The sequence below is a fragment of the Felis catus genome, chromosome D2 (assembly GCF_018350175.1).
Source record: "Felis catus isolate Fca126 chromosome D2, F.catus_Fca126_mat1.0, whole genome shotgun sequence".
Lineage (NCBI taxonomy): Eukaryota > Metazoa > Chordata > Mammalia > Carnivora > Felidae > Felis > Felis catus.
The window spans coordinates 70,457,395-70,481,628 of NC_058378.1; the positions used below are offsets into that span (position 1 = coordinate 70,457,395).

Sequence of the window (24,234 nt, forward strand, 5' to 3'; positions counted from 1 at the left end):
TTTTAAGTTTATTGAGAGAGACAGAGACAATGCAAGTGGGGGAAGGGCAGAGAGAGAGAGGGAGAGAGAGAGAGAGAGAGAGAGAGAATCCCAAGCAGGCTCCACACGGCCAGCACAGAGCCAGACGTGGGGCTCGAACTCACTAAACCGGGAGATCGTGACCTGAGCTGAAACCAAGTCAGACGCTCAACTGACTGAGCCACCCAGGCGCCCTGGGAAGCCTTTCTGAATTTAATGGAAGCCCAGCCACGTGAATCTGAGTGAGGCTCATCATGAGAATGTAACTTCATGAGGCTGGCACCTGACCCATCTTCTTTGTCCCATACAGCCCAGGCATGCTGTAGGCGCCCAATAAATACCTGCGGAATGAATGAATGAGCAATCGTCCTTAGTCCCCATGCCCCACAGAGTTCTGATGATTCTGGAGCAGGGGGCACACTTTCTGAGGGCAGTGGTGTCACATCAGCCCAGGCCCCTCCGCTGGCTTCCGGCGTGTCTCCATAGGGGCCCCTTCAAGTTGTGCAATGCTCTGGCTGTATCCCGTCACTTTCTCCGGGATCGGTGTTGTAAATACTGTTTTATTGGAACACAGCCCCGCTCACTGGCATAAACATTCTCTGTGGCTGCTTCGGTGACACGGCGGCAGGACCCAGCAGTCACGACAGAAATGCACGGCCAGAAAAAAACGAACACATCCGTTATCTGGTCCTTTCGGGAAAAGGTTGCTGACCCCTGTCCGAGAAGGAACACGTGAGATAAGGGTCCCCTCCGTGAAGGGATTCATTCCTTCCCTGGGCTGGAGACTAGACTCACTGAACACGGGGCCCTTTCATCTCAGAGGGTCTGGGGGGCTCAGCAAGTTTCATCCCACAAAAAGACGTTAGTGATATCAAAGCCAGCGTGCTCTGCAAATCTACTCTGTGGGGGCCACTGAGTTAAGTAAGCACCTTCCCTCTGTGTTCTCATGTGCACCTCTCAGGAATGCCATGAAGTGGCAACTATATTTTCCCCACTTTACAGATGAGGAAACTGAGGCCCGGAGAGCGTAAATGACTGGCTCAACGCCCCACAGCGGGGATATGTGGGCAGAGTGGGGGCTCTCCCAGGTCTGTTTTGAGTCCCAGCTGCTGTTCACAGGTACTCCTCTAGGCTGCCCCCCACACCCCAGGCTACACCCCCCCCCCCATGCTGAAGGCCCAGCGGGAAGAAGAAGACTGTTGTTACGTAAATACAAATAAACACAGAACAGGTTTGTTCAGACCCGTTGGTTGCTGTATAAAAACAATCCCTAACCAGTACGTCAAAGAGTGGGTCTCTGGCAAGGTCACCGTGAGGAAGTCTTTCCTTAGGGTGGCAGAATCAGCCCACAGAGAACCAGAGTCCCAAGGCACCCCCCCCCAAGGCAGGATAGGGGCTCTCTCCAGTGGGATGGAACCCAACTCTTGAGAAAATGTCACCCAGAACTCGAACAGAATAGATTGACCCGATAGCATCAGACACCCACACGGGAATGAGGACTAAAGGCTCTGTGTTTGAATTTAAAAAAAAAAAAAAAAAAAAAAACCAGAGATCCCAGGGAGGTCCGTTCCAACTCCCCAGATAAAGACATACTACACGATAAGCTAACCCTTTTGTCTTCCTCAATTCAAAGGACTACACATTTTTTTAGAGAATTCTCTCCTTTAGGGCCATGTGCCGAAATTTATTTAGTTCCACACTGTTGTGATAACAGAGCCTTGGGGAAATAGACAATATGTGGGAGGCCTGCAGTGATTACACGGAGAGCAAAATTGCTCAATTTTTGCTTGAGATAAAGGGGAGACTGCACGTCAGGGAAATTAATCCGTATTAAAAAGATGAACTACAAGCGTGCTGAGGTCACTTCCTGTTGACCCAGGAAAAGAAGCTTCTGGTTTTCTGAGACCCCACAAGATCAGAGGGTCACGAGTTCACACAAGGCTGTGGAGGGGAAAAGAGACGCCTGCATCACTTCAGTGATTCGGTGATTTGACTTGCCTAAAAATGTCTATTTCTACTTATAACTAACTGTGCAGGTGCCGTGAGGTCTGCACTTTAAACGTGGAAAACAGCAGACCCCCCGTGCTCTGCCTCTTTGGCCCTTGCTCTGTGGTCAGAGAACCATCAGCAGTGGCCTCAGAGCCACACGGGTGAGCCACCCAGCAAACATCCCCCACCCACAAGGATTTCTGGTCCGTCACCTTGTTTCATTCTTTTTCACACTTATCACTAACCAAAAATTAACTTACGCAACGTGTGCCCCTTGAGAGCGAAGTTCTCACTGCCTGCCCCGTCCCTGCTTTGCCAATGCCTGGCTCACGGCAGATCACTGGTGCATATTCGATGGATATTAACTTCGTGAACAAGTTGAAGCGTGTTTGAAATTTCGCAAATACTTTAGTTTCTCACATCGAGCTGGTTATGCTATTGGAGGTGTCCTGATTATAAAGTATCCAACTGTCACTTTAGGGGGCCCTGGGTGGCTCAGTCGGACAAGCGACTGACTTCAGCTCGGGTCATGATCTCGCGGTTCGTGGGTTCGTGGGTTCGTGCCCCGTGTCGGGATCCAGCTGTGCTGACAGCTCGGAGCCTGGAGCCTGCTTCAGATTCTGTGTCTCCCTCTCTCTCTCTCTCTCTCTCTCTCTCTCTCTCTGCCCCTCCCCTGCTCATGCTCTGTCTGTCTCTCTGTCTTTCAAAAATAAATAAACATTAAAAAAATATAAATAAGTGAGTAAATAAATAAATAAGGATCCAACTGTCACTTTAATAAAGCGGTTATTCATCTAAGATATACGAACACCTACCATGGGCCAGGCAAGTGCCAGGTATCTATGCCAGGGATCCAATGGCCAGCAAAACAGAACGCCTGCCTTAGGAGCTTTCGGTCTGGTGGGAACAGTGGGCAACGAAGATTCATGAAATAGTAATACAGGCCCGCAGTCATGACCTTGGTTAGCGCTATGAAGGAAAAACACACGAGGCCTTCTGAAGAAGTCATGTCTGTGCTGAGACCAGAAAGATGCATTGACTGGGTGAGTTAACCAAGTAAACTTGCTCAAGAGCGATGGGGGTTGGAGTTAAGAACTGAGTTAGGGTGGGAGTGAAGATTAGGGGAACACTGGGATGGGTTCAGAGAACTTTCCAGAAAAAGGGACTGGTGTGTACCTGTGTCATAGAGGTCAGGTGGATATTGACCAGGAGCGAGTTGATGGCTGCCTGAAATGGAGAGAAAATAAGTGGAGAAAAGAAGACAAATTTGGAGTTATTTAGGAGGTAAAAAGGATAGGACTCGGTTTATCCTTCAAGGACATCTGGTGGCTGAGGCATTGACTTTGGCCTTCTCCGGGGCTGGTACCCATGGGGCCCTTCGCGGCTGGCAACCTGTCTCCCAAAGGTGGAAGCAGCCACTGAGCGGTCCTGCGTGTGCCAAATAGGTTACGGCATATGGGTGAGCAGGAGCCCCGAGCGAGCGCCCGCCTCAGCTGGCGGCAAGGTTTCAGAACCCGGATGCCGGCCCCGGGCAGGAGGATTCCCGGAGCCCTCACATAGATTACTGTGGGCAGTCAGGTGATTACAAGAGCTCAAGATGATGCTTATTAAAGAAATCAATAAGCGTGTTCCTGAGAACCCACGCTTGAGAGGTAACGTTGCTTTATGGAACCTTACCTGGAACCAGGGTAGCTAAATACAGAACACAGGGAGGACCGGCCCCGGATATGAGCATCACGGTTTCTTCACCCTCTTGATCAAAGAAAGACTCCAAGGAAAGGAGAAAAAAAAAAAATAATTAAAAAGCAGAAAACCTGATGTAATGAGATTTAAAAGAAAACTTTTGAAGCCAACAAGCAACCATGGGCAATGCTTCAAAGGGCCCAGGATCAATGTTTGTCAATAGCAGTTTTGCGTCCTTTATCTTTCATGAATAGAGAGTGTGATGTTGTTAGGAGCCCGTCCATGCCTTAATTCTGTTTAGAGATTTGATGAATCAGAACTCCGTTAACATTCTGTCTGAATCAGCGACGGCAAAGGCCTGTAGCGGAAGCCTTACCCGACCGGGGCTTTCATCCCGTGCGTGGGACGGTAGTTAACTATCGGCCCTTCCGCATCAAACACTCGGCAGCCCCCGGGGTGCACCCAGGGGCTGGGGCTCTTTAACCCTGCCACTTCCTTTGGATACTTTCTCCCCAGAAAAGAAACCACCCCGTGACTCAGCCCAGCTCCAAAGTGGCCATTTGTTTAATCAAGATAGTTGGTTTGCAAAACATTAAACAGTATTCGATGCCTAGTTAATAATTGGCATCCTTTGTTCTTGAGTCCTTGGGGACATGTTTCCCCCGTAAAGGCATAGACAGCAAAAGAAATTGTGTGTCGAGCAAAACAAGAGGCCTTCAACTGCACATATGCTCGCCAGAATGTGTCATCTCCATATTGTGCTGGTAACAGCTCTGATGGGAAAGGCAGCCATCGGGGTAAGTGTCCTTTTCAAATGTCCGTGGTTGAGAGGCTGAGGTTATGAGGCGGACCCGGGTTCGACCCAGGTTCAAGCCCCTGGGCCGGGAGTGACTAGAAACTTGGGTTGTAAAAGGCACGTGTTGTCAATCTGAATACATCCTGATTGTAAGAGTCAATGCAGGCCTGTAATGTTAGTTGCTGTCGAGAAGCCAAGTCCATGAACCCACGCAACTGACTCGAGCCCTCGGAGCAGAGTCTCCGTGAGCACCTTGCCACTAAGGGGACCGGGGCGAACAAATCTGCCAAGACGAGGGGCTCAGAGAACCCTTTGGCATGGATCTCCGAGAACCCTTCGAGAAGCCATTAAAAGCTATAGACTCTCTTTGCACGTGTTGACGGAGGTACAGTTTTCTGGCCATCTGAGGCAACAGTAGGGGAGGAACCCCTGTGATTCGGCTCGAGGGGAGAATCCTGTTCATTGCGTATGAGTCTGGTTTTACTTAGGTGGATGAGTTTTGGAGAGAAGCTTCGTGGGTAGCTTTTTCTCCCTTGTCCTTAGCAGATGGGACAAGGAGGGTCAGCAGGGGCCCAAGAGAGGTGGTGGCGAGCAGGGAGAGGAAATGCCATCCGCGGGTCTTACGTGGGGGACCGTAGGCATTTGGAAGCAGATGGGCGGTGCAGATGTCGGCCCCTGCTGTGTGCCTTTGTGGTTCCAGAGTGTCAGCTGGATCTCTGTGGGCACAGGAGAGGGGCCATCAACAGAAACAGAACCTCCTGGGGTTCCCTACCAGATGTGGTTTGAGGCATGAGCGTGGGCTTTGGAGCCAGCGCTTTGAATCACAGCTTTGCCACATTCTAGCTGTGGAATATTGGGCAAAACATAATCACGCTGAGCCTCAGTTTCCCCTACTGCAAACCAAGTGACAGATAATCTGTCACAGATTTGGGGAGGGCCATGGCTGATTGGATGAAGCAATGCATTGGCTTTCAATAAATATTAGCGCTTTCCCCTTTAAATTTCCAGAATGAATATGACATCTCTATAAGGGGAGGCTGGGTGGCTCAGTCGGTTAAGTGTCTGACTTCAGCTCAGGTCGTGATCTCACAGCCCGTGAGTTCGAGCCCCGCATTGGGCCCTGTGCTGACAACTCAGAGCCTGGAGCCTGCTTTGGATTCTGTGTCTCTCTCTTTCTGCCCCACCCCCATTTGCTTGTGTTCTGTCTGTCTGTCTGTCTCTCTCTCTCTCTCTCTCTCTCTCCAAAATAAATAAACATTAAAAAAAATTAAATCAGAGAATGTACCCCTTTGGGGGGGCAGGTAGAGAAGAATCAAGGGATGACAACAGAAAGAGCAGTCATAACCCCTTTATCTTATTAAATACCTTTGCATTTTATTTCCCATTCTATTCCATAGAGCTTTCCCTGTAGGCAGCAGATTAAATTTCAGATTTTCTCATTAGATGCTTCAAAACCAAGAGCTTCTCCTCCCCTTTCGGTAAACTTTCCTCAGACACCTTCCTTCGGCCCATATTAAGCTGTCAAGTGACTCACCTCTGAGAGAATTTTCTTGCACCAGTGATGACTGGTATATGTGTGCTGTGGCTGCAGTTACAAATTTTCAAGCCCCTACATCATTTGATTGCTTGGTGGATGTCTGGGGACAAGACCCAGCAGAAATACCATAGGTCTAGAGGAAGAGGTGGAAATTATCAGAGGCCCACAAGGGGCCCAGAGAAAGTACCAGTCGGAAAGAATTAGAGCCTAAAGTTTGCAGGCAAGGAGAGAGTTGATGCAGTCTGTTTGAAGTTCACACAACGGTAATGGTCCCAAAAACTCCCTTTGGTGCAAGCCCCAGTGAATTTTTAGGGTTAGCAATGAAATTATAAGTCAATAATGGATAAAAGAGAAAATATGAGAGATAGCCTTCGGGCAATGAGCTTAGTCAGTTCCAAAGAGAGGATTCAGGGCTTTGGAATGTTTTCTTACCCCAGATGTGTGCCAGACAGGTGGTCGGGAAGGCGGCTTGCGTTCCACGGGCCAGTCCACAGACATCCAGGGGAAAGTGGCCAACTCGCTCAGATGCTTTGGAGAGTGCAGGGGCATCATCGAGGGGAGGGAGCCACACAGCCAGATGGGCTGGGCAGTCTCTTCCACCCCCCGTAGCTAAAGATAATCACCAACTGTTATCATTTAATGAGAAATCCTGTGGGCCAGGTTCTTTCTTTACAGTGGATCGGTTCATCTCTGGGAGGACCCTAAGAAGTAGGTAGTGTTATTGTTCCCATTTTACAGGTGGGAAGATGGACAGCTTGGCCTCTAGTCAAGCTGAGCTCTACCCTACAGGCTGCTGTCCACTGTCTGGATGAGGTCTTTCGCCTGGACTCTGGCTGAAGATGAGATTTCTCCCATCCACAGAGCTTCAGGGACATGGTCCTCTGTGTAGGGGCAGGAAGCTCTTAGTCCAGGGGTTTGTTTGCTGCTTGGGGTGCAGCGATCTCCACGTGCCCCTGGAACTTTAAAGAAAAGTGGTCACAGGATCTACAATCACTATCCATTGGAAGGATGTGTGGACACTCTCCCATGAATTTAGGTCATGCAGCAAACCCTATAATGAGTTCTCCATGGGCTCATGTCTAACTTAGATTTTTATTCAGATCTCCGTGATCCAAAGAGGTATGGGACAAATGTTATTGTCATGGACACCAGAAATTCATTCGAAGTGCCTTCCTGGCCTGAGCTAGAGTTGGTTTTCCTGAATGAACACCTGTCTCCAGCACAGCCTTGTACTGTTGCCCCTGTGCTATGGATGAGAAACGCACCCAGAGATGTTCAACTAACTTCCCAGCCAGGACCGAGGCTCAGATCTGTCCCACTCCTTGCCCATTACAGGAGACCCACTCAACTATATCAAGGATGTGCACCGTGCCCAGGGCTCAAAAATCTCTTCTTGCTGTGGTTCTTGGCCACTGGGCTCGGCCAGAATGGAATTTGACCTTCTCCAGGGTCAGAAGCCAGAGGACGAGGCTTGGCAGGCCATCCCTAGAGAGGACAGAAGACAATGGCTTTTCTCTCCCCAGCAATGCACCTTATAATTAAAACACATGTTTGCTCCCATGTCTAGACTCCTTAAACCCTCGAGTTTAAACTCAACAACTCTAGAACTCTAGTATCCTCCCAGGTAGAGCACCACAGAAAGTTTTGAAGGGACCCGAATCTGCAAACTGGCAACTTGGGGTCCATTCTGCTCACAGACTGAGTTTTCTTTAGGGGGTAGAAGGTCAGCCGAAGAGTATTTTAATTTTCTTTCAATTGTTTGGCAACATTTGCAAATCAGAACACTTCACATAGAAGCACAAATCCCCAGCTTTTCTTGAAAACCAGACTTTTTTAAATTTTTTTTATTATTATTTTTTACGTTTTTATTATTTTTATTTTTCTGAGATGAGAGAGAGACAGAGTGTGAGCCGGAGGGGCAGAGAGAGAGGGAGACACAGAATCTGAAGCAGGCTCCAGGCTCCGAGTTGTCAGCACAGAGCCCGACGCGGGCCTCGGACCCACAAACTGTGAGATCATGACCTGAGCCGAAGTCGGACGCTCAACCGACTGAGCCACCCAGGCACTCCCAAACCAGACATCTTAGTAACATGGGGCTCACGTACCTGCTTGGCACCAACCAGATGTGGGACTACCATTCCCAGTTTCAGAAGAAACTTGAGCGCCCCCCCCCCCCCGCCCCCCACCGAGTCCATAGGCCCTACCACTCTTTACCACTGATACTCTTTTGCTGGATGGATTTACATTATCGGCCAGGTTCTAAGTTGGAGAGAGAGACAGAGACAGCCCGGCTTGTCTGTTATTATGCAGAAACACTATGGATGTTGAAGGATTGGAGCCTGTTTTGGATGGTCAAGTAACTGGGTTCAGCGTCTGATTAATTTCAGCGTTCACATCTGCACAGCCCCCAGGACCGAACTAGGCCTTCGATGGGAAAGTAAGAGCCTCCCCTTTCTAAGCCTCAAGGTTCCAGAATATCCAAGTCTCCTTCAGGCCCAGGAAGGACGTCACTCCCTCTTGCTGGAACCACAGAGTCTTAAGGAAAAGAGAGGGACTGAAGTTCACTGTGACTTCTTACAGATTTTTTTTAGACAAAACTGATCCAAAGCACAATTCCAACTCATTAGCTTTGGCGGTATATGCTGGTATTTAGGGAAATCAGGTCGCGGGAAATCGCGTGTGTATATAGGCACAGATATATTTATATTTTAAATTCATTAAGGTTCCCTAAATGCAAAAGGAATTCTGCTGTCACAGAGAAACAGCATGGCAGAATATTCGGCAGCCGGGATTTTAAATAAAACATGCTTTTTCTTCATAATTAATATAACAAGGTTTTCTGGCTTAGGACTTGGCAAAGATCCCAGGAAAAATAAGGGGGTGGACTGGTGTGACGTGCCTGTGACCCGACAAACAAGTTCCATGAAGAGTTTATGCTTAGCGAGCTCTCCTTACTCATGCCCATGATTTGCAGGGGGGGGAGGGGGGAGGAAGAAAAGAAAAGCAAAGAAAAACTCTCTGACAACAGTAGCTAATAATCATAATCATAGCACAACCATTTATTAAGTCTCTATCATATGTCAGATACTGTGTGCCTAATGTTTATTACTTCATTCCCAAGTGCCCAATGGCTTGGGCACCCATATCATCCTTATTTGACAGATAAGAAACTAAGCTACAAAAAAGCTAAGGAATCTGTCCAAGATGGCCACCCCCGGAGGCTACAGAATGGGGATTCAAACCCAGGTTTGCCCTAAAGCCCAAACCGGTTTCTTAATGTGTTTGTTAAACAGAGTTACCTTTTCTCTAGCTCAACAGATTTGTTTTTAAAGGAAATTGTCACTACTATATTGGAAAAAAAAAAAAAATCAAAGAAAATGACGTCACTGAATTCTAACTGGCTACACTTGCCACCCAAATGCTCAGAGCCTGAAGCCTGCTTTCTCCTTGTTGGAAGGGGAGGCTAGCAAGAGGTAGACTTACCAGCAGCACCCGGTCCTCCTTTGTGATGGGTTTGGAAGGCTTTATGGTGAAATTGGGAAGGGAGTGACCGTCTTATGCTGTGCCTGATGTCAGGTCATGCCCTGGGGAGCACCAGCTGAATCAGCTTGGGGACCACCGGTTCCATACCAAAGGAAGCACGGAAGTCAAGGCAGCTTCAGGATCATGCCCATGTGGCAGAGGCCTCAGACCCATCTCGCTCTTTTGTCTTGTTTGTTCGTTTGCCTTTCCAAAGGCCTTCCACCTGCACTATCACACCCAGAAAGGCGTGTGTTTATCCCTCGTCCTCAATCCTCCCCAATTCTTTGCAAAAGCTGCACTCCCCACGAGCAGCCATATGCCCTGGAATAAAACATGAGGGTAAGGACATTTTTACTTTTACAATCGGGGAAGCTGAGGCACAGAGCGACTCAACAACTTGTGCAAAGAGGAGAGATCAGCCCACAGTCTCCCTTGGCCAGGAGCTTCATGCCTAAGGCAGGTATAATCAAAGCGAGCCTGAGGGCAAAGTCACCTGGGTACTGGTTCAAAATTCATGTTCTGGGCCCACTCCAGGCCCATGGATGCACGATATCTGTGTATAGGGCCCAGGAACCTGAATTTTTTCATTTATTATTTATTTATTTATTTATTTATTTATTTATTTATTTATTATTAGAGAGAGAGCGCTCCAGGGAGGGTCGGAGAGAGAGGGAGACAGCAATTCCAAGCAGGTTCCGCACTGCCAGCATAGAGCCCTACGTGGGGCTCAATCCATGAACCGTGAGATTGTGACCTGGGCAAGTGACCAAGACTCGGACACTTAACTGACTGAGCCACCCAGGCGCCTCAGGAAACTGAATTTTTACCAAGTTGTCCAGAAATGAATGGCAAATGCCATGGAAGTCTCCTACTCTGCCCCATCCCATCTCTGCTTGTCATGTGAAGCTACATTCCAGCCCTCAGTCACCCGGGCAGAGGCCTGAATGGGCTCTAAAGCTCTGAGCGTTCAAGTAGAAAGGCTACGCAGGTGATTGACAGAGCAAGGAGATCTCGCCTCCAGTTCCTCCCCTGCCCCAGTCAGTTCATGTCCTTACAGGAACACTCCATCCCCCTGGGCCTTACCCCTCTGTACATGAAGAGTCCAGACCCACTCCTCTCCACAATGCACCCTTGCTCATCACTATGGTCCTGCTTCACCCACGCTCCCGAGAAGGAAGCCACCCACACAGACCGCGGGCCAATGCTTTCTTCTTTGGCTGCCATATTTCCCCCGCTAAAGCCTTCCCTCCTTGCCCTGAGGTTCAGATTAAAGCAAAGCCACAGCGAACCGTGCCCATCCTGAGACAGCCCTGTGTGGTGTATGTACAAAAGCAAGAAAGGCAAGATTCCTTGCGACTAGAAAAGGACTGAATGGCACCACTCTATACCTATCAGGATGGCCAGAATTTTCTTAAATGGAAAGTAACCAGTGTTGATGAGGATGTGAAAGAATTGGAACGCTCTCGCACTGTTGGTGGGAATATAAAATGGTGCGGCCACTACGGAGCACAGGATGGTGCTTCCTCAGAAAGTTGAACATAGAACTACCCTAAGACCCAGAAAATTCCACTCCTAGGTATAACCCAGAAAAATGGAAAGCAGGGACTGGAACAGATATTTATACACCCATGTGCATGGCAACTTATTCACAATAGCCTAAAGATGTAAACAACCCAAGCGTCCCTCAACAGATGAATGGATAAACAAAATGGATAGACAATGGAAATCTACTCAGACTGAAAAAGAATGAAAGTTTGGTATATGCTACAACATGGATGAACCTTGAGAACGTTATGCCTAGTGAAATAAATCCAGTCACAGAAGGATAAATATTGTGATTCCACACATATGAAGTACCTAGAATAGGCAAATCCAGAGTCAGAAAATAGAATACAGGTTACTCGGGTACTGATCAGGGGAGGGCGGGGAGTGAGGAGATAGTTATTATCTAATGGCTACACACTTTCTGTTGGGGATGATCAAGACGTTTCGGGTAAAGATTTTGTGGGATGGTTACACAACAATGTTCGTGTAACTAATGCCAGTGAATGGTACACTTGCAAATGGTTAAAATTAGAAATGTTGTGTTGCGTGGATTTTATCACAGTTTTGGGGGGGAAAGGACTAAGTGGCTTTGCACAACTGTGAATTTCATCATAGTTTGTCTGCAGCCAGAGCCGCAGTGGGGGGATGGTATGGGGCAATACTTGGGTTGGTGACGGGAACACGGACAACCTCTGTCCTCTCTCGCCACCACATCTCACCCTGACCTTGAGCTCTTTGTCCAACAGTGAGGACTGGCCTGCTGAACGCTGCACTCTTGTCTTTGGCCCACCCTTTTAGGCCGGTGACTTCAGCTTCACTTGGTCACGGGCAAGAGTTATCTCCCACCCAACTGCCCTTGGGAATAACGCGGCTTCACCGGGTTGATCCACAACCGGCTCATGGTAGAACATCCAAGGAGGAAGGGATGGAGGGATTAGAGTCCCAATCTTTCTTTAAGCTTATTTATTTTGAGAGAGATGGAGTGCACATGTGAGCTCCACATTATCAGCGCAGAGCTCAACACAGGGTGGGGCTCCATCCCACAAATCTTGAGATCATGACCTGAGCCGACATCAAGAGTTGGACACTTCATCGGCTGAGCCACCCAGGTGGCCCTAGAGTCGCAATTTTCTATTGTTGGTTGGTTCAGGCTAAGCCAAGCTTCTGGCCCCAGAGGACAGGTCTTGCACACATCTCCCCTCTTCTGCATCCCAATCCTCTGAGAACATCTTCCACCAGCTAACTCCTGGGATTCGCCAACTCAGACCGTTGGCCTCTGCCTTCCTGTTTTCCAGAAGATTTAGAATTCTGAAAGGCAGAGGAAGAACCTGAGCTGCGATAATCTAGATTAAAGATGAAATCTCAAAAAAGCTTAAACTCGATTAGAGAGAGGACAAAATGGATTAGACTCCCATGCTCTTCACCCCCGGGGGAGATTACGCTGTAAATCAGTAAGACTCAGAGACAATATCCTTCTCTCTGCCCTCCCTGTCTTTCCCCCTAACAAACCTTAGCCTAGAAGACACTAGAAGATACTAGAAGCTGCTATTTTATCCCTGTTGAGACAAGGAACAGAAGCGGTAAAAGAAGCAGGCAGCGGCTTGCACACCCCCCTGATGTGAGTGGAGATGTTTGTTGAGATGCGTTGGCCACCGTGGCCTGGCCGAGGCTCGAGCTGACTTTTGTACCTTCCACAGCTGTCGCTGGTGCCCAGCAGTCCTCTCTCTGTCCTACCAGGCCTGGGCCAGCCCGGACAGGCCTTCCATAAAGCTTTCCAAGGACAGAGGTCTGATTTCACAACCTGCCTCTTGTAGAATTCGGTAGCGCTGTTTCTTTCTCCTCCATTCTTCCGTTAAAGCGTATGACTGCCACGCTCTCCTCAGCCCTCATAGCGACGGAGGTTAAGGGCAAGGGCTCCGGTGGAAGACTGGCTCCATTCTATCCTGGCTCCAGCAATTTACTAGCTGAGTTACTGTGGGCAACTTCACCTCTGGGAACCGGTTTGCTCACCTCTGAAATAGACACAGTGATAGTACCTCCATGATCAAGCATCGTGTGCTGCCGCAAACGAGACGGAATGCATGTAGAATACCAAGCACAGTCTTTGGCACACTGTCAGCTCTTGATGTATGCCAACTGAGATCACGGTTGTCTCCTCCTCCCCCGCCCCCTTCTTATTCTTTTGCTTTCGTGGTCTTCCTCCTTGCGTTTGCAAGTCCCAGGAGTAGGGGTTGTATCGTTTTAAGTGTCACCATGGAAACACTGAACGCCAGAATGGGATGAAACATTGCGCCTCCCCATTCCCCCACCCCCATCACCCAGGTTAGTTTCAGGATCCAGACCTATGGCATAAATAACTGGCTACTGGCCTGGCCTCTCCCATATGGTCCCCCAGCTACCCAGCCTGTGTTTGGGCTGCGGGTCTCCACATGTCGCTGCAGCCTATCTCTGCAGGCGGACCCAGTGGCTCACAAAACGAGTGGGCCTGCTCTGGATCCCTGACTCGCAGCCCAGGCTGCATCGCTGGGCGGCAGCTGCCTCAGATTCTCCGAGAGCCAGCGGGATCTGCAGGGCCCCCAGGCCCCAGAAAGGTCCAGCGTTGTTTTTGTTTGGTTTCTCCCGAGAGCGAGGGCTCAGCTCCTGGGAAGGGCACGTCTGCCACCTGCTGGCTGTGGGCAGCGCAGCACTTGGCTGGCCCTCCCGCTCCGGCTCAGAGCTCAGATTTGGGGTTCTGGCCCAGGTCCAGGCGTCAGAGGGCCTTGCCCACGCTGGGCCCTGAGGAACCATGTTCCTTGAAGTCCTCTCTCCTGTCCTGCCCACTTCTCGAAGGCTGAGCGTGGCCAGGCACGGTCCACACTGTTCAGTGCAAATGGGAGAATTCAGGGGCTATCTCCTCTGGGCTGGGGGAGCATGGGGAGAGGGGCAGGCCCTGCCCTCCGGACAAGCTCTGTGGAGGGAAGGTGATGCAGGGCGAAGGACCGGATCGACGCAGAGTTGGCAGGAGGGGTCACATTTGCACTCGGGGCCGTCTCACGGCCCTCCCTTGGTTACCGCCCTGGTGCTCAAGCCTGGAGGACTCACCTTCGGATTCTACCCCGTTCGAGTCCCGAGGCCCAGGAACACCCTTAGGACCTGAACCCGCCCTTTCTCCGTCAGGCTCCCCACTATCAACCCCCTTCCCAAACAAGATACCCCGCCCCCGCCCCGTGTCATTCTTTGCAGAAACCAGGCCGGATGACCCCGAGGCAATTAAGCAGGCGTGGGCCCCGTCCAGACAGCAAATGGCCACTCTTCCTCTCTGCATGCCTTCCCCTCCCCAGCGGTGTATGTCACAATTTGCCAAACCTACAGAAGAGTGGGCAGAGTAAGGCGCACAATAAGATTCTCTAACATCAGTCTACACTCCAGTTTCCCGATTGCCCCAACAATGTCCTTTACGGCTTCTTTTTTCTTTTTTTTAAATCCAGGACCTCTCATGGCCTTGGGTTGTCACGTCTCTTTACTCTCGCTTAGTAAAGAACAGCCTTCCCACCTTCTTTGTCTTTCACGGCACTGCCATTTGTGCAGGGCCTCGGCTAGTTGTTCCGTTGAACGGCCACAACCTGCGTCTGCTGTGCTTCTCGTGAGTAGACTCGGGAGAAGCATTTTTGTCAAGAAGTCCACTGTGGATACTGCGGCCTCGGTACCTCAAGTCACGATGCATTCTTTTTTTTAACCTGCCTCTTCTTTTTTTTTTTTTTTAAAGTTTCTTTATTTATTTTGAGAGAGAGCGCACGCGCACACGTGCGTGAGTGGGGGAGGGGCAGAGAGAGAGAGAGAGAGAGAGAGAGAGAGAGAGAATCTTCATCAGGCTCCACGCTCAGCGCAAAGCCCGATGCGGGGCTCTATCTCACGAACCGTGAGACCGTGATCTCGGCCAAAATCAAGAGTCGGACGCTTCGCCGGCTGAGCCACCCAGGTGCGCCTTACCTGTCCTTTCCAATGTATCATCTGCCTAGTTCCCCAAACGGTGAAGGAGGCCTACAGTCAAACAGAAAACTAAAACCTCTGCTGAGGGGAGAGGAGGAAAATATACCCCACTCCCCAGGTTGATGCGAGTGCTGGGAAGACGATCGCATTGACCAGTGCCTTCTGGTGGCCAAGACCCAAAAGGGAGAACTGTGCGGGTGACAGAGCCCTCCTCTTCTAAATCAGAGGTCAGCAAGCTTCGCCTGGAAAGGGCCAGATAGGAAATATCTGGAGCTGTATGGTCTCTATCACGACGACTTTGCCGTTGTGACACAAAAGCAGTCGAAGACAACACTCAAAAACAGGCATGGCCGTGTTCCAACGAGACTCCATTTGCCTTTGAGCGTCCCACTCTTGGTTTCGGCTCAGGTCATTATCTCTCGGTTTCATGAGACCGAGCCCCGTGCCCGGAGCCTGCTTGGGATGCTCTCTCTCTCTCCCTCTCTCTCTGCCCCTCCCCCACTCACACTGTCTCCATCTCTCTCAAACAAACAAACTTAAAAAAATTTGTGTTTATAAAACCACACCTCTGGGTTTGGCCCCAAGGGCCTTAGTTTGCTTACCCTCGACTTAAGTAAAAGAATATATTTCCAGCTCTTAAATGAATAAAACTTTCTTCTTCCGACAAGTACTGTGCTCTAAAAGGAATTGTTCATAAGACTGTTTATTTATTCAACAAAAACTTTTTCGGGGCTGTCATGTGCCTACTCTCAGTAGGGGGTAACACATCAGTGATGAAACAGACGAGATCTTTGCCTTTCTGGAGGGCAGAGTCAATGTAAGAAATAGATAACATGCAAATAGACAAGAGCGGCATGGCACAAGAACTATGGAGGAAATGAATGGGTATAATGACAAAACAGTGTGTGGGGGGCGTGTCACACCCACGGTGAGCTGGGGAAGGCCTCCTGGAGAAAATGACATTTAAGCTAAGACCTAGCAATGGTCACGGGAGAGAGCCTTCCACATAGAAGTAAGAGCAGGTGCAAAGGCCCTGAGGTGGGAGGACTTTGGCCAGCGCCAGTTTGAACCCGGGTGTGGCTGGGGATTAGTACTGGGCGGTGGACGGGAAGGGTATGGCCGGAGGATTATAGGTTGTGGCAGGTGCTTGTGTTTTCTTCCAAGAACTATGAGAAGGCACTGGAGAGGTTTAAGCATCTGTCCATCCCCCGCCCAAGGAGCTGACACCCAAGGCTCCCCCAGACTGGAGTGTGAATCCGAATCTGATCACAGCTGTGTGACCTGTAAGCCTCAATATTCTCGTCTGTAAATGGGCTAATAGAAGCCTCCTCATAGGGCCGTTATAGGAATGAAATGCAGCAACGCACGATCAGGCGGAGAGGAGAGGCTCCTTACGTGTTCATCACGGTCAGGGACATGGTTGTCAATACCTGGGCAGCCATGCCACAGCCTGAGCCCGGGTAGGCACAAGCACCGAGTCCCTACCAAGGAGAATCCTCAACGGGCACGGGAAGAAGGGGAGGAGGGGGCGTCTTCAAAGAGGCCCCGCCCCCTCCCTCTAACCCATCCCAGCTACAGCCATCCGAAAGCACCCAGCGCTCCTGATCCTGACATGTGACCCTGGGAGAAGCTCCTCTCCGCTGACAGGAGCTCGGGGAGGCATCCAGCCAGCCAGCAGACTCAACCTTGCTCAGCCCTGTGTTGGTTTTCTGTTTTCGTTTTTGCTTTTTTGCAGTTCTCCTTGATGTCTTTACTCGTAGACCCGGACCCAGGTGAGTGTGTGGATCATCCAGGGGCTCCCCACAAGCTACAGGCTGCTCTGGGATGGAGGAGAGGGGACCCACGCGTGTAAGTGTTGGCACAACCTCGGCATTCAAAGGGTTCCGAAGTGCCACGGACCCCTTCGAGAATCTTCCCGGAAAGATGCTCTCTTGGGTGTTTGTCCCTCCACGCACCCGCACAACGCTTTGCTGAATTCCGAGCTGCCCGCGGATGCCCCCGACGCCCTGTCTCAGGACCCCAAGGGAAAAACTGCTGATACAGTTAAGTCCCTTCATTTTACAGAAGAGGAAACTGAGGCGCAGGGAGGGACGCCAGAGGTTACACAGCCCGTTAGTGGCTAAGATGAGATGAAAAGGCCAACGCAAAGTGAGGGTGGCATGGGGCAATTACTGGCTCCAGGCAGGCCAGCCTGGACCCTCCCTCACTTCCCCCCGTGGGTGGGGAGCCAGGCCCCCTGTGCTGGGCCACGCAGGCAGCCCTCAGGCTGAGCCGCCCCTGTGGCGGCCTCCCACGAGCAACCCCCCCACTGCCCCTCTGCCTGGTTTGTTTCCCCAGACCCTTTCACGACGGCTCTGTCTCTCACAGACTCTCTCTGTCACCTTGTCTCTGTCCTGTCCCCTCTGCCTGGTACCCTCAGCTGTGCCCCAGCTGAGCAGAGCTGTTCTTTCCTGCCATCATCCAACCTCGGTCTCTTGACTCTGGGCCCAAGTCTCCCTTCCAAGAACCAAGGCACAACTCCATCAGGGCCGAGGCCGGCACTGGCAGTGGCTTGTGTTGGTCACCCACAGGGGAACGAGAGCCAGGCAGACAGCACGTGGAGATGGCAAAGTTTAGTCACATCTAAACTTTGGGTCAGGGGCGTATTTGGAGGCAAGATGGGGACAACTGGGGCAAATTCCGCAGGATGGTCAATACTCTCCAGCGGCAAAGCACTGGGTGGGCAGACAGACTTGTGCTGGCTCAGGGCAAGGGATGTCTGACCTTTGTTTACCCCGCATGCTCAGGGAAGGTTTGTGAAATTGAGCACGGTGTGTGGGTTTTGAGAGGGTCCATGTCTTTCCTCAAAGCAAAGGAGAGTGTTCTGTTCAACAGTGTAGAATTCTGTTCCTTGGAGGAATCATGCGTCAGAGGGCTCCCCCAGCTGGTCACACCAGTATCTGCATGTGGAGTCCAAGGTGGGGGGGGTGGGTCCAAAGCTAAGAGGTGGGAAGAGCTGTCCCCTCCCCCGGGCTTCAGCACACAACTCTCAGGCCCCATTGGAGGGCTCCTTTGGTCTAGATGTTGGAGCTCCATAACGGTGGGGTCACGCAGTGGACGAAGAGCTTGGAAAACTCAAGAGACCTCGCTCTCTTCAAGTAAATGAAAAGCAGACCCCCCGCTAGTCCGTGAGGTCAACTTTCTGAGAATTAAGAGACGTGTGTACCTCAAGACGCTGGGCTGCCATCTTCCAGAAAACTACAAAACGACACCTACAATCACCATGAGTTTGTGGCGCCATGAACAACCTGAACAGCTGTAGCCAGTGGCCCCGCTAAACACAGATGACCGAACAGGGAAGAGGTCCGTGCTCCGTGTTCTTAAGGCTTCTAGCTTTCAGGAGATAGATCAGAAGCTGGAGGATCAGATTTGGTCTGCAAACAGGAAGAACTTCCTGTCCATCCGAGTTGCCCAAAAACCTGCATGTGCTGTTGGGCCCTTGGGAGGTGGCCAGTTCTCCATCACTGGTGGCATTTCAACACGAGCTGAAAAGCCACTTTAGTAGCGAGTGGAGAGTGTTGGATTTAACCTTCTGAAATTCCTCGCCCTATGAGAACTGTGCCAGTAGCTTCCGCCAGTCTGGTGAGCCGATGACAGGACCCCGGAGCCTGCCATCCCTGGGCTCCTAAGTCCGTCTCGAGGTGTCGGGTCAACCTCTGGCCGTGCAGCTGGGTGAGACGCGGTAGCTGGGCCTTTCTGCAAAGAGCAGGTTAGGTTTTAATCAAGCCCCTGTTAGCATCTGATGTAATTTCACATGGGGGTTGTGCTTTGATGGAGCTTGTCAGCTCCCAGCTGGCTTTGGAAAGCAACGTGGCCAAGGAAACACCACGCGCACGTCCACAGGGCAAGCCCGCTTCTGTAGTTGGTTTTGCTGGAGACGGGGCGCGGTGAGGGTTTTGCTGGAGCAGAAGGTGCCCAGGCCACAGTCCCCAATGGGTGGCCGAGGAGGTGGTCATCAAACAGCACAGACTCCGCTCATCTCCCCAGAGCAGGTGCCGTGACAGCCAGCGGGCCTGCGGAAATGCCTCTTCCAAGCTGGCTTGTTTCTGCCCAGCACCACGAGCTGAGCCCATCCATCAGCTGTCCTGCCGCCTGCCAGGGAGGGTCTCTGCTGGGCTCGCCCTGTCAGCTGGATCGGAAGCGTCGAATGCAGGCCAGCAGGGCTGGGGTTTGGGGGGAGGCCCTCGGAGGAGCTGTCTGTGCCGCGGTGATGGATGACGCCAACAGGGACGGCGTTCCAGAGATTTTTATTCCGTTCCGCACATCTGGCAAGCTCCTTAACTGGAGCAGCTGCAGAGCCCATCTCACAAACTCGGAGCTCTTTCCGAGAGACCCCGGCTACAGACCACAGTAATCCCGGACCGGGGACTTGGAGCATGGGCTAAAAGAGATTTCTCAATGTGTGTTACTTCCTGGAAGCGAAAACCCGTGGAGTTTCACGAAACACAAACCCACAAGGGGCCCCTGGGCAGGTGGAAACGCAAACCAGACTTGGAGTTGGGTTGACCTGGGCCCTGATAATACCACTTTCTTTTTTTTTTTTTCCTTTTCTGTGTAATAGGAATAGTAATAACTATGCCATGGGGTTTCTCTCGGTTTAAATAAGATTATGTGCAACCACACTTATTTAGTAGAGTGTCCAGAACATAGAAAATAGGCAGTAACCAATCACTGGGATGATTTGAGTTAGCTCAGGATACTTTCATCATCCTTCCTGATAAATTCTAGAAGCAGACTCTGATAAATAGAGAAATGCACGAGGATTTCTTTTTACACCTAATACAAAATGCTTCTCCCAGCTGCTCCCACCTTCGCCAAAGCCTTCTCCTTTTCTATAGCCTAGAGAAAGCCTCCAATAATCTGTATCTGAACCTGGAGTGTTTTCCAATAATCCAGCAATGGAACCCAATTTCATGTCAGGCTGTAATCCCTCTGTATGCAGGAAAGCACTTGGACAAGTTTCTAGACTCCTACAGAGCGCATCGGGCATTTTCTTCACCAAATACGTCGGACCCAAATCTCAGGTAGTTTCTCTCCCATGCTTCCCGTTTACTCGGTTCCAAACAGATACCAACTTTGCTAGCCGAGCTGTGTGCCTGCCGTGTGCAGGCCAGTCAGAATGAAGGGAGGCCCAAACACAGAGGGAAGAACTCACTTGTCAAATACATACATTAACTGCATAGAGGGCTCTGTGCCGGGCACTGAGGGGTAGAAAGAGGAACAGACACGGTCCTTGCTTTTAAGACACCAACACTCTAGTTAGGGGACACAATCAGATAGACAAATAAGGACCATAAGAGAGAGGTGCCATCCGAGATGCAGCCAGGAAACCTGAGACCCTACAGCCTTCTAGGCCACTGAGGAATGCTAAAGTAGTACCTAAATTTCTTATCCCACTAGCAACCCAGTTTATCAATCAAGGCCCATGTGTTTATTTGTTATCACTGCATACTATGCTACCCTAAACTGAGTGGCTTCAACCATTAATCACATATTAATTCTTCTTCTTAATAGAATAATGTCTTAATTCTTTGGGTTGGCAATTTAGACTGGGTTCAGCTGGACTGTTCTTCCGGTCTGGACCAGGCTCAGCTGATGTTGGCTGGGCCTCCTTACCTGTCTGCAGTCGGCTGGCAGATTGGCTGGGCTCTCATATGTCTGAGGCCTTTGAGGCCTTGACCGGAACTTCTGGGCCTCCTGTTGCCCCACAGGTTCTCTTATCCTCCATAGAATAGGCCCGACCCATTCACATGGCAGTCACAAGTGTGTGAGAGACAGAGAGAGAGAGAGAGAGAGGGACAGAGAGAGAGAGAGAAAGTGCAAAAGACTTCTTGAGACCCAGCTTGGAGCTAGCACAGTGTCCTTCTACCACATGCTATTGGTCAAAGCAAGTCCCAAGGCGAGTCCAGACCCAAGGGGCAGGGAAATCAGTCCATCTTTTGGTAGGAGGAGCTGCAAAGTCACACTGCAAAAGATGTGGCTACCGGGAAGGGTGGAGACTTGGGGCCATTTTTCCCCATCCAATTGGCTCATACAATGCTGAAAGCCTAATGTGGACCTTGAAGACTTGACCTAGGCCTGGCCACATCCAGCTCCCCTGACTTTCCACTACCCTTTCATTTCCTTTCTTGGCTGGATTTCTTCCCCCACCCACCCTATTCTGGAAGTTCCTGTGAGTGGAGGCCACTCTTCATTATTCCCAAAGCCTCCTCGAACCCGGCATAATAGTAGGCCCATCGTAGGGGCACAACACACTTTTCTTTAACGTTTTTTTGGTTTTGTTTTGTTTTTTCTGAGAGACAGAGACAGAGCGCTAGTTGGGGAGGGGCAGAGAGAGAGGGAGACACAGAATCGGAAGCAGGCTCCAGACTCTGAGCTGTCAGCACAGAGCCCGACGTGGGGCTCGAACCCACGAACTGTGAGATCGTGACCTGAGCCGAAGTCAGACGCCCAACTGACTGAGCCACCCAGGCGCCCCAACACACTTTTCTTATGTAGACAGTGGGATTAAGTGCCAACAGAATAGAAAAGACAATGTCAACTTTAAGTTTGGAGGTGGAGAAACCCTGCCGGGTGATGCTTCTATAAAACATTCTTGAAAGCGTGTTGCAGCCGCCCCAAATGTAAAGGATCTCCGTGCCTTTCCTTGCACAGTACTTCTATTGGATGGCTTCTGGTGACCTGGGGCCACGGGACCTCTACTGCTTCTATCCACCTCAACCAAGGGCCCCAGGCCCTGGGGAGTAGCAGGGACTTTTTGCCTCGTTTAGCAGAAGTATGACTCCAAGCCTACGTGTTTTATCCCCTCTTTAACTTCACCGAGGGATGAGCACAGCTTGTTAACAAAGCCAGATTCCAGTAAAAATTCTCGAGCAGACATTACAGCCATCCCCCACCACCTAGAAGAGTCACACGGTTCCATTTGCGTAAAAAGCTTCCCCCTTGCCAAATACCTGCAAAGGGAATGAGTCTTAATGGCGTAGCTGAGATTAGCCCGTCCGACCTTCAACCTGTCGGAGGGCTGGGAGAAATCACAGGAGCGCTCCGAAGGCACTTATCGATAAACGCCTGTTTGGAAAAACAAAAACAAACTCTCTAAGGAAAAAAGAAAGAAAGAAATGATGTCATCATCTCGTGACCCACCCATTGTCTCTCCCAAATGTCAGCTTGAAATCTTTCATGTCAAACTCAGAAAAACGGTTTTCTCCCCCTCACTTTCTCACTCTCTTTCTCTGCTTTATCATGCTAGATGGAAAGAAACGTTATTTGCTCTGGGAAGACAATGGCCTTATCTTCAACCTAGATCCTCATCCCTGGAAAGGTGGCCTCCTCTGGGAGCATTTTCAGAGCGGGGAAAGCCGCTCGAGAGAAATAATGAGCAAGCAAGGGGAGGCTTGACTTGACACTGTGATAAATGAGGTGAAACTTTGGCAAGGAACCAGAGTTGGCGTATTCAAAAAGGAAATAAAAAGATAGTTCCATTTTAATGGGAAATATAAAGCAGCCATTGTGCGAAAGTCGATTTTTCAAAAGCCAAAGAGATAAAGACTATAAGGGGACGACGGAGAGAGACTGAGATAATGTGGTTGATAATCAGCCTTAGGTAAAGTGCCATGCTCCAGCCATCAGCTGGCTCTGCGGGAGTGCCTTTTCAAGTCGCCCATCTGCATTTGCTCCCGCCTCATTATCATACGCATCTCTGGACAGCTTCCTTAGAGCTTCAACCTGCCGCCTTGCCATATTCCTGTCAGCTGGAGAGAGCAGAGTCAACCCAACTTTCTTCAAATCCCAAGCTTCTCTCCACGAGCCACAGGAGCTACCAGCATCTTCCAAGGCCCCAGACAGCAAGGAGCCTGAGTCCAGCCTTATACACGCTTGCTCTTCCCAACGGACTGGCCCGGTGTGAGGTTTACACCCGTGGACAATGTCACATACAACCCTGTCTTTCACTGGGCAAAATCCATGAATCTTCTCAAAGTTGTCCTTGGGCGAATCCTAATTAGCAGGCTGGGTATGCAATGGGGATGGTTGGATCCCTTTCCCCAGGGGAAGGGGCAATTAGCTGAGGCCGTGTAAGAGGTCAATTGAAGCAGCTAAGCCAGCGCAGTTTAGAGGTTCTATGGGGATAAACCGCCTTGGTTCACATCCTGCCATTGATCTAACTATGTGACTCGGGGCCAGTAACCACCTCTTCCAGCCTCAGGTTTCTCAACTGAAAGTAGAGGGATAGTAATATGCCTCCCAGGTTATTATGAGGATGAAGTGAAATGGTTCACATAAAATGCTTACTACAGGGCCTAATGCTACTAGAGGCTCAACAAATACTAGCTGTTAGGATGATTCTATAGGTACAAGTTGGGAGTAGTTTGACGCCGTGACCGAGAGCAAAGTGACGAGTTTCTTTGACTTCATAGGCGAAGGTGACCGACTAATAAAGGCCCAGGAAGAAAGCTTATTCACAGAAGTGCACAGCAAGGCACTCAGGTGCCACTGGCTGTGACCCTGGGCACGTCTTTTACAGGACCTTGGAGACCTTCAAGATCCTAACCATCTTCCTGCTGTTTACAGATAAGCAAACGGAGGCACCAAGAATATAAGTAGCTTGTCCCAGGTCACAGTGAAAAGCAAGAACTTGACTTCTCCCCATTCCAATCAGGGCCTCTGGACCCTGCCAGATGCCAACACTGCCTTGCGGGGTCCTAACACACCCCAGATGAAAACTCACAATGCCTAATCCCTCTGTCCACCCCATCAGTAGAGGAGCTGGAAAGGCCCATGAATCCTCCTTCAGGACTCAGAAATCTGTAGGTCTAATGATTAAGGTTTTTGTTTTTTTCTTCTGTCCTCTTCCCACTTCTGTAGACTGGACCCCTGACTACTATGAGAGTAGCTACGAGTATTACAACCATGAAGAGAACAGCAGTGATACTCTTGCCTACCAGGAGAATCCCAACTGGTACTACACGGAGGAAGGTAGGTGCCAAAGCTGTTCGGGGGACCCTCCTGGGAGAAGGGCAGCGCACTTAAAAGAGGGTCTGTGTGTGACTGTACATGCAAGCATCTCTCTCCTCCTCTCCGACCGGCATCATAAAATGGGTACCAGATAAATGACTCAGGCTGGCGTTTTTTTCCAGCT

General features: G+C 50.3%; 1 protein-coding gene across 2 annotated transcripts in view; it reads left to right on the plus strand.

The window, feature by feature from the left end:
• The first annotated feature begins 4,329 nt into the window (after positions 1–4,329).
• Positions 4,330–24,234, plus strand: part of HABP2 (hyaluronan binding protein 2) — a 34,021-nt gene continuing 14,116 nt past the window's right edge. Inside the window, exons 1-3 of one of the 2 annotated variants that reach the window (XM_045040695.1) lie at positions 4,330–4,487; positions 16,795–16,831; positions 23,961–24,071. In XM_045040695.1, the coding sequence (XP_044896630.1) occupies positions 4,419–4,487; positions 16,795–16,831; positions 23,961–24,071 (217 nt within the window). In that variant the 5' untranslated portion in view covers positions 4,330–4,418. The remainder of the gene's footprint in view (positions 4,488–16,794; positions 16,832–23,960; positions 24,072–24,234) is intronic. The other variant, XM_006938184.5, reaches the window with a different exon arrangement.